Source organism: Kickxella alabastrina (genome assembly GCF_025024165.1).
Source record: "Kickxella alabastrina strain RSA 675 chromosome Unknown BX661scaffold_157, whole genome shotgun sequence".
NCBI lineage: Eukaryota > Fungi > Kickxellomycota > Kickxellomycetes > Kickxellales > Kickxellaceae > Kickxella > Kickxella alabastrina.
Genome location: NW_026251628.1, coordinates 1 through 10,645, shown reverse-complemented (window position 1 = coordinate 10,645; position 10,645 = coordinate 1). Strand labels below are relative to the sequence as shown.

The 10,645-nt window shown below is 48.1% G+C and overlaps 1 protein-coding gene and 2 non-coding genes across 3 annotated transcripts; 1 reads left to right on the top strand and 2 right to left on the bottom strand.

Annotated features, from left to right (window-relative positions):
* Nucleotides 1-6,179: 6,179 nt before the first annotated feature.
* Nucleotides 6,180-6,785, bottom strand: BX661DRAFT_192059 (uncharacterized protein; the record flags this gene model as incomplete). Its single annotated transcript, XM_051537699.1, has 1 exon — nt 6,180-6,785. Exon 1 carries the CDS (start codon nt 6,444-6,446, stop codon nt 6,183-6,185), a length of 264 nt encoding a protein of 87 aa, XP_051388372.1. The 5' UTR covers nt 6,447-6,785.
* A 3,105-nt stretch (nt 6,786-9,890) lies between these two features.
* Nucleotides 9,891-9,963, top strand: BX661DRAFT_t177. The gene has a single exon. It is a non-coding gene; the product is annotated as a tRNA-Met (tRNA).
* Nucleotides 9,964-10,286: 323 nt separating this feature from the next.
* On the bottom strand, nt 10,287-10,359 carry BX661DRAFT_t176. Its single transcript has one exon. It is a non-coding gene; the product is annotated as a tRNA-Met (tRNA).
* Between the last annotated feature and the right edge of the window lie 286 nt (nt 10,360-10,645).

Here is a 10,645-nt window from a genome sequence, read left to right as displayed (position 1 = left end):
TGCTGCCGTTTTTTCCTCGCCCTTGGACGGAACCTGCTCATCGTCATCCTCTTCTTCTTCATCACCGAGAATGTCACCGTCGTCTTTAATCTCACCGTCGTCAATGTCTACCTCTCCGTCGTCGCTACGAGGTCGCTTGCGACTGCCGCTGTTGGCTGGCACACCGTGCGCATCGCCATCCCGCGTTGCGTTCTGCCGGGACTCGTACTTTTCTCCGTATGTGTTCATTTGGCGTGTGTGTAATTTTTTTGCGATGTGTGCGTGGATCAATAGAATCGTATTTTTGTGAGTGAAAAATAAGGTGTGTATATTTTGATAAAGACAAGGAAATATTAAATGCATGCACCCTAAAAACGCTTGTGCAAAACTCGACATTTTTGCAAGTATTTATCGCTTTATGCAATATTATCACGTGAACACAACACTACGAAAAAAACGAAATTGGACAGACGCATATTGCTATTTTTTCATGGAAGAAAGTTTTGTTGTTAACCAATGCAATCAGCTGAGCTGATTCTTCAGGTCTTCCAGGTCGACCACATCAATCTGTGCGACAATTGCTTGAAACCTCTCGGGGCCGTTCAGCCGTTCACACTCTGCTATGCTCTGAGCCAAAACCTCCTTGATATCGAATTTGTGCGCGGGATCGCTGGATAACATCTTCTGGCGCCTTTGGTTCTCGGCCACCATGACCTCACCATAGCCTTCCGGCATATCGTCGTCGACGTCTGAAAAGTACACCAACGACGAGCCAGTGTCGGAAATAATGTCGTTCCAGATTGGCACCATTGACGGCAGATTCTTCAAAATACCGTCATTGGTGGTCGCGATGGCTACAGCCAGGCTGATAGCATAGAGTCGGCGTTGAGTGATCTGGCCAACATCGTCGTACAGATCGATCCAGTTTTCAGTAAACGTGCTGCTCAGAGAAGCGTCCTGGGAAGCCAAAAACTCGCCAAACAGAGCAGGATAATGGACGGCCAATCTCGACATAAACACAGCATGGTATATCAATAGCTGCGCGGTTTCCCTTTTGTCCACGATACGCGTAAACGCAGTCCACAAAAGATTCGACTGTGTCAGTGGCTGCGCGCAGGCCTCCATGGGTACGCACTGCACAATGACATGCAGCGTCGTGTAACCAGCAGCTATGGCGCGAGCCGCCAATTTATTGTCAGAAACTAGGTCGTTAAGCGCGCAGAGAAGCATCAGGCCGCTTTCTGCAAATATCCCAGCACCGTCGATCAGCACGTAGCTCTCGATGATCTTTAGAATCTTTCTGAGTGTCTCTGTACCATACTGCAGAAGACTAGGAATATTTTGCAGCAGCGCCATTATGCTGGGATCCAAGGCAGACGCGTTGCGCACAAGTGCCAGCCACAGCTCCAAGCCATCCTCGATCAGATACACGTGCGCCGGATCGTTCAGATCAATGCTGTGCTGGACCAGGGGCGCGATAAACTGCTGCAGAACCACAGACTGCGCGCCAAGTGCCTCGACCAGCTTGGTGACTAGGCTCAGTATCGTGGTCTGGTACAGATTCTCTTGCGCGGCGCTCTGCCACAGTGGCGGAATCAGCTTGACGATGTTCTCAGCAAACGGCACAATTTCGCGCTGCATGCGGCATACCAGGGTGCTCAAGAAGTTGACGATCCGCATCCGGCTCTCGGCCATGTTAACATCCCCCAGGACACTGGTGATACTCTCGATGCTGGCCTCCAAATACGGGGCAAATTGCTCTGCGTTAAAGTCCCAGTCATCGACGCAGAGCAGAAGGCTGCCCAGCGCCTCCATCCGCACAATCAGCGGCTCGCCGCGCTGGGCCAGCTGCAGCAAGACCGAGTATGCGTACCCGCGCTCTTCAACGGGGAGCTTGACAGGAACCCACTTTCCAATGAGCCAGGCAATACGCCACTTGACCACGCCCATGGGCGAATCGATCACTGGATGCTCCTTGAGCCACTGGCAAAAGTCTATCCCGTCGTAAATCTGGTTGGCGCACAAGCCAAGTGCTGAGTACAATCCCTCGCGTTGGTAAAAGGCGGCATCCGTGTTTGCCACAATAACGCCCTGCTGAAGCATATTGACGAGCTCTGGTACCATCAACGAGCGATTCTGGTCGACGATATCTACAAACAGACGCTCTGCGCTACGGCGCACGTCAAACGCCCAGTAGTCCGAGTCCTCCTCGACCAGCCACACTTCGGGGTCGTCCTCCCACTTTTCCAGATCCTTGGCCTTGAGCGGAATATAAAAGTTGATCAGCGTCACGGCCATCTGGGTGATAAACGCAGGCACCAGGATATCATTGTCTATGACCTGCCTGCAGCGCTTGACCGCGCTATCCTTGTCTTCGACGCCTTCATCAATGACATAGAAAAAATTTTTGACCACATTCTTGTATAGCTCCAGGCCCTGGATCAGCAATGGCTCGAGGGTCAGCTCCTGTGTGCTGTCAGGATCGGTAGGCGACGAGATCATTTTGGGCGCCTCGCTTTGGATCTGTGCCCAGTACCATGCTAACATCGGTTTGACGCAGCTCATGGTAATAAAGCGCAAGGCATGGTATTTTTGGAACTCCAAGTACAGCTTGCCGTATAGCAACACAATCTTCCGCAGCACCAGGCCATCGGCAGAGTCGCGGTGTTCGGCTGACAGGTCGGCAAATAGTTTGTAAAACGCAGCCTGGTGCCCAGCAGTCGCCATATAGAATTCCTGTGCGGCAGGGTCCGCCTCCTCGATCTTCTCATACCCGAATACCAGCAGCCGGCGCAGTGTCTTGATGCACAGTCTGATAGACTTTAACAACGCGTGCAATTCCCTACTGTTGCCCGCCCGCAAAACTTCGTTAAACTGTCTGATACGTTCGGCATAGATCGGCGCCACAATGCAGAGCACCATCGGTGTGAGTCGCCTGAACGCCTGCCGCTCGGCTGCCAGTGTCCGCTGGCACAGCGTCTTGATGAATAGATGTAGCGTGTATAGTGCATTATGCTCTGTCACATAGCCGCGGGCGGCCGATCCGCTGTCAACAGCAATGTGCTTGATTCGGGCCATCAGCACATCGATAAACTCTGGCCACACTCTCGGAAACTCCCAGCGTGCGATGCGCGATATGGTCACACAGTACTGCACAGCAATCTGCGGGTTTTCTTCATCCAAAACATCGAGAAGGCGCGGGCGCACTAGCTCCTTTTCTTCAATTTGGATGGCGTGCTGCGCAGTCTTTTTCCAATACTTTTCGACACCATTCTTTAGGTTGATGATGGCCAGCCAGCGCACTTGCATGGGCAACGATCGATCGGCGAAAATATCCTATACGAGTATGAAAAAACACTTGGTAAAATACGCTTGGTAAGACTATGTACGATTGTGCCTGTGGTGTGCTTTCTTTTTCTGCTGGCTCGGACTCTTCACAGAGTAAGGTGCACTTACAAATAGTGTAGTGTAGAACATTGGTTTTGTTTCCCACCTACCGAGACTTTGCTCGGCCTGGGCCACTTGCGTCGGGTCCTGGGAGGATGCCTGCTCGATCATGGCGATGACTGCCTGTTTGTTGTGCATCGTCATGGTCGTATTTTATTGTCGCCAGTACAAACCAAAGAGGCGGGAAAAGGTCCACTGAATTATGGCCGGAATGCGGTAAAAAAAATAAAATAAAAAAATTCTATTAAAAAACCAAACGGCAAACAAAAGAGAAGAAAAACAGAGGCGAAAGATTTGCTGTTGGGTTTGTGAGTGGTATGATGTGCTATAATATGCTATGCAGTGGTCAAAAATGGGAAGCAAAGGCTCGTGGCGGGTGGCTCGACTTCAAAAGGGGCATTTAAAATCTACAGACTGCTTGAAATGGGATGGTGATCTCCGTCTATGACCCTCTTTTATTATTTTTCTTGGTCAAAACAAATAATAACAGCAGACCCGAAACGATACAAGTAATAATAATAACAATGGCTTATAAATGTGGTGTTGGGTGTTTTGATTCAAAGAAATGAGGCGTAAACTGGCTATTAGAAGGCAGAAAGCATCACTGCGATGGCACTGGACGCGGCAACCAGCTGGGTCAGACCAAAGAGGGGCTTGGCGTTGGCGGAGGCCGAAGAGGATGAGGACGAGGACTTCTTGCTGGAGCTCGACGAACCGCTCTTGCTATCAGAGTCATCCTCATCAGAGCTGGAGTCAATAGTATCATCATCATAAGGAGTCAGGGGCGCGGCAATATTGCCCATATCGTCCTTCTGGGTGAGGCATACATCGGTGTCGCTCTGCTTGGGCGACTTGATGGTGGTAGTCTCGACGCCATCAATTGTGCACTGCAAGTACCGAGTGTTAATGTAATTCTGGTTGATAGCCCATGCGGAGCGCTCAACAGCCGAGCACGCGACATAGTTACCATAACCGCCCTTGCTCGTGTTGGAGGAGATCTCGTTACAGCTGGTCAGACCGCAGATGTTTCCGATAGCCTCGCCGAGAACCTTGCCCTCGGTGGTGGACAGCTCGGTGCTCTTGAGCGTGCAGCCCAGAGAGTCCATCATGCACTTGCAGCGGGCAGCCGACGGGGTGGGAGGGAGCACATCAGACTTTACTTCCCATATGTCGCTGACCTTGGGGCAGACACTGTCCTTGCCTCCGGGCTTGTAGTCAGACATCTTAACGCCCTTGGTCGAGAGACCGGCGTAGACTTTCTTCAGGTTGTCATAGTCCTCGGTCTTCTCAACCTTGGAGCTGCCGTAGGACACCTTGACAATACCGTACTCGTTGTCTTCTTCGGTAAACTCGTACATAATGCCACCCGAGAAAACGCTGTTCATGTCGGATCCGTACAGCGACTTGACGTCGGGGAAGGTGCGAGGGCGTATCTTGTTGCAGCCAAACTCGGTCAACAGCGACGGGATCTTGTAATCGGTCATGTTCTTGGTAACGTCTGCGAAGCCAGAGGTCTTGAAGTCAGTCTCGTCGCCACACCAGCGGTAGATGTTAATCCCATAGAAGTCAACGCGGGTCTCCTCGCTCCCACAGTTAAAGTAGTTGATCAGATTCATGCGGATGTCCATGTCGTCATTGTCGGCGTAGCCGACAGGGGTCTTCAGTCCCTTGGCCTTCAAGTATGCCTTCATGTCGCGAACGGCAGCCTTCACGAACGCAGCCGACGACGTGGTGTCCTTGTCGTTGGCCACCTCGTTTCCGGCAATCCAGGCAGCCAGATTGTCATACTTGGAGAAGGCATCGACCTTGGCTGCCCAGTGGCCCATCGTGTCGTGGTCCCAGTAGGGGTCAAGACGGTTGATCGAGTACTTTGGTGACGGCATGTCAAGCAACAGGTAGATTCCGGCGTCGGAGAGCAGCTTCATGCACGTATCATGGTTCTTGTTGTAGTCAACTTCGTAGACGCGGATGGAGTTGATGCCCAGGTCCTTGAACAGCTCAACGTCGCGCTTGCAGCCGACGGTATCGGCAAGGGGGTCGGGGTTGTCGCCCTTGAGGCCCGTACGCGGCTGGTAGGCGATACCCTTGAAGTAGAACTGCTCGCCCGTCTTCTCGTTGAAGAACTTGCTGCCCTTGATGATGATGGGGTCGATGGCGAGTGCTGTTGTGGCCGCGCACAGCGCGCCAATACTGGCAGTCGCGAAAAGGGAGATTCTCATAGTCCGGCTACTCTTTTCGGTGTAAATTAGAAGGAGGGATTAAAGGGCGGATAGGTGACGGTGGGTGCTAATACGGATAAAGGTGATAAATATAATAGGCAAGGAGGAAAGAAGAAAAGAGATGGGAAAAGCAAAGATGTGTTTCTCACATTTTCATAGTGCATTTTTTTCCCTCACTCAAAACAAAGAAATAAAAATAAATAATCTACTGTGCGCAAACAAAGGCATAAACACTCACTTGTCCAGTCTCAATCTCAGAAGCATTCTATGGAAAATCCCTCAGTTCGTTCGCATGTCCACGCTTGACTCGATTTTGGGGAGGCCGCGCATGCTTTGGCCCTTGTATTCATACAAAGCATGATGTCAGAGTATCAGAATAGTGCGGGCTTTTCGGTCTCAATGCAGTATCGTTTGGTCCACATCATGCTTTCTGACCTTATCTGCACCTTGCCAAAAAAGCGCTGGAAACGTCCAAAGGAATGGAAATGCAACGTTTGACCACATGGCTGGTGTTGCAGAAATAATAATTTTTAAAAATCAGTTAGTTTGCTTTTGCTTTTTCTTTTTGCGCAAAATAAAAATAAAATCATAATAACAGGGCGGCCCGTTGTGCCCAATCTTTTGGACGCACTTTCTTATTTCTCCCAATGTCAAGGAAGACTCTAAGAATAAACGCCGCAAATAATGGTAGCGCAAGTAGCGAGGTATATCAGAAAATATAAAATTAGCCAAGACATGTGTCGGATTAACTGACATTGAGCATGTCATTATTTTGCACCAGTACCAGAATAACCAAAACATATACTTTCCATGGGTGAACAGCCAAGCACAACTCTGTTTTTAGAAAACCACGCGTTGTACTTAAGGGCGATTGCCCAAAAACAGAAGTAGAATGCCTGTAACCAGATACCAGTCGACTCTATTCAAATAAGCGTGTCCCTCGTCAGAAGAAAACCAGCGCACTCGCTTCCCTGCTGCACCTCTTCATTTATTTGTTTGTTTTTTCTAATGGAACTTGAAAAGAAACATTTGCTAGCAGCCTCCAACACCAAATTTCAAACTGGCGAGCTGCTCACCATGTGCTTTTCGGAATGGCTTTGCCGCCGCAAACAAGAAAAAAAAGCGCAGTTGTCGTAAGGTTAATTTTTGCGCAAGCGTGATTCAATCGATCGGCGTAAAAATTATGTTTTGGGTTCCAAATTAAATTTAGCTGTTCCTTTTTGAACACTTGCAATTTCGACTGGCAACCCACAGCCCATCATGTTATCCCCCACGTGCCATCCAATTGGCCGGCGGCGACTGTTATCTCTTGGACCCACCCGTGCACCTTTCCCCAAAAATAAAATTTTTTAACACTGCCGATACATCACATCCCGTAGGCTCGGGATACTGCCAGCAGTTCAAATCCTTTTCAAAATTGAACGTGCCAGCAAAAAAATGTGTTGGATTTTTGTCGATTAAAATACCAGTTGACCCAGCCACACCACTATTCATTTTCCGTGCTAATCTCTTGGCAACATCCGGCGGGCAATATCACCGAGCAGATTGTGATTTTTATGCGATAAAACTAAATTTAGCGATCAAAAAAAACCGTGGTAAAAAATTTGTCTTCATGCTGGATAGCCCGTCAGTGAGTGGCACTTTGGTATTCTGTTGTCCTCCTCTTGCTTCTTGTCTTCGCTGAACGTATAATGTGACTGCTGCTGTACCTTTTTATACTCTTTTTTTACTATTTGCTACACACAACGAGCAGTTTTTTCTGTATCCATATTGGTTCGTCCGCTACTAAGATCAAATCACCGTCACTTTATCAGCACCATCCATTATCTCGCTTTTTTTTCTGTAACAAGAGAAAATATAAACTTTTCTAGTCACATTCACTCGGGCCTCTTTTTGGAGTTTTTTTACTTGGCTTCTCTCTTCTTTGTCCAATTCGTCAGCTGCATTCCACCACCACCCACTATCTCTCTTTTTTCACCATTGAATTCATAGCACTCACAAACAGACTACAGAAATGTCGAGCAACTCTATCCGCATTCTCGCAGGCAACTCGCACCCAGCTCTGGCCAAGCTCATTGCAAAGTAAGCAAACATGTCTCAACACGCAACATAAAACACATGCGCATACCAGCTATACGTCGAACAATGGCACGCATGCACCCCTTGCTACTTTTTATTTGTGCAAAAAAAGTAGCAAAAAAAAGAAGGGTGTGCGAAAAGATGGGCCGCTTTACCCCGGTTTTATCTGTATTTGTATTGCGTTTCCAGCGCTTAATCCCGCTCTGGGCACTATTTGCTGACAACTAGCTACACCCACTCATTCTAAAAAACTCACGCCCATTGATTTTGTGTTCCCCTTTTCTTGTATGCTCTAGGCGCCTCGGTACCGATCTGGCCAACGTCACAGTTTCAAAGTACTCGAATCAGGAGACCGCAGTCACCATTGGCGAGTCCGTGCGCGATGAGGACGTTTTCATTATTCAATCTGGATGTGGTGAGATTAACGACCACCTGATGGAGCTGCTTATTATGATCAACGCATGCAAAACAGCCTCGGCCCGCCGGATCACCGCCGTTCTCCCGTGCTTCCCGTACGCGCGCCAAGACAAGAAGGACAAGTCGCGCGCGCCCATTTCCGCCAAGCTGGTAGCCAACATGCTGACTGTCGCCGGTGCCGACCACGTTATCACGATGGATCTTCACGCCAGCCAGATCCAAGGCTTCTTCGACCGTCCTGTTGATAACCTGTATGGCGAGCCCTCGGTTCTGCGGTATATTCGCGAGAACATTCCCGACTGGAAGAACGCCATCATTGTTTCTCCTGATGCTGGCGGTGCCAAACGCGCTACGTCGATCGCTGACTACCTTGACCTGGATTTTGCTCTGATCCACAAGGAGCGCAAGAAGGCCAACGAGGTCTCGCGAATGGTTCTTGTCGGTGATGTCAAGGATAAGGTCGCCATTCTTGTCGACGACATGGCCGATACCTGCGGCACCCTCGGTTTGGCTGCAAAGACGCTGATGGAAAACGGTGCTTCTGCCGTCTATGCCATTGTAATTCATGGCGTGCTTTCGGGAAAGGCCCTCGATGTCATTAACAACAGCTTGCTCACCCGCGTTGTCGTTACTAACACTATCCCTCATGCCGAGAAGAAGAAGCTGTGCCCCAAGCTTGACACCATTGATGTCAGCGCTGTGCTTGCTGAGGCTATTCGTCGTACTCACAACGGAGAGTCAGTTTCTTATTTGTTTGGTCATGCCACTATTTAATTGCTTTTAAAACTTGTTTAGCGTAACTGCTTCTGTCTCGTAAATAATATATCACAATCAACATAGAATGATATTGTTTTGAGCAACCAAGATTGGAAGTGTGCATTGTGCGAGTATTTTGTGTGCATAGCACCATACGGGAATCAATTGAAAAAGCTAACTAATACTAAATAGACATTTATTACTTGAAGTGTCTTGATGTCAAAAAGTTATGCTTTGTACAACAACCCAAATATAAGTATAACCCATAGATACGGGATGTATCTGTGACATGCCTTTTTGTTTGGAGAATTGTTAATAATAACATAAGCGAGCCCGCTGCAGTGTCCGCACATATTAATTGATGTTTGCACTACTTCTTGCATCTGGCTTTTGGAGGGTCATTGTCATGTCTGTTTTTTTTTTAAAAAAGGATCCTAGCTGTTGTGTTTTATGCGAGTGACGGCATAGAATGGCGTCTTCATGTGCTGAAGCGTCTCGGGGAGCAAGCATCCAAGGGACGCATTGTGCGCTCACCAACCATAACTTTGTTGCATTCTTTGTTCGGAGACCAAACGGCAGTTATATTGTTTGTATGTAGAATTGGTAGGAATACAATAGTATATTGAAGGTATTCCCAGTGACAATGTTATTTTGTGGTATTGGGTCTAATGAGCTTAAACAAGCAGCAAACTACAGACGCGGGTATAAGTAGCAAAGACCCAATTGATGGGCACTGTTGCAAATATCAATACAACATAACGCAGATGCTACAGAGCATCCAAAGCAGTTTCAAGTTGTGTGGAAACCCCGTTATGTAACAAAACTGGCGCAGGTGCGGCGTCTGCCCTGCTGGGCCTTCAATATCGTGTTAAACAAAAAGCCTTGGCCAGTTCAGCCATTAAAAACCCCCAGTAATTATGGCATACTGAACAAAATATTATTATAAAGCAGCATATCAGAAGTCAGCAATTAGCTTGACAAACAGGAGTACAAGCTTCTTTGGCTCAGTTGGTAGAGCGTAGGTCTCATAATCCTAAGGTCGTGAGTTCGATCCTCACAGGAAGCATTACTTTTGCCCTTTTTGCCGCCATCTGGAAAATTGTAAGGTAGGACGGTTGTTGTATCAGCACTGTATGCATAGAAATTTTTATTATGTAGCTAGTTTTATTTTATTTTTCTTGTTAATAAACACTAGTTAACGAACAGAGGAGTACGCAGCAACAACACCAAAAGCACTTTAAAAAAGACATGTGGCGGATGTGCAGCGAGAAGAGCAACGCCCATGCACTACGATGGCATAATAGCTGTGCGAGTGGGAAAAACGAATTGCAGCCGCCCAAAAATCCTACCTTACAATTTTCCAGATGGCGGCAAAAAGGGCAAAAGTAATGCTTCCTGTGAGGATCGAACTCACGACCTTAGGATTATGAGACCTACGCTCTACCAACTGAGCCAAAGAAGCTTGTACTCCTGTTTGTCAAGCTAATTGCTGACTTCTGATATGCTGCTTTATAATAATATTTTGTTCAGTATGCCATAATTACTGGGGGTTTTTAATGGCTGAACTGGCCAAGGCTTTTTGTTTAACACGATATTGAAGGCCCAGCAGGGCAGACGCCGCACCTGCGCCAGTTTTGTTACATAACGGGGTTTCCACACAACTTGAAACTGCTTTGGATGCTCTGTAGCATCTGCGTTATGTTGTATTGATATTTGCAACAGTGCCCATCAATTGGGTCTTTGCTACT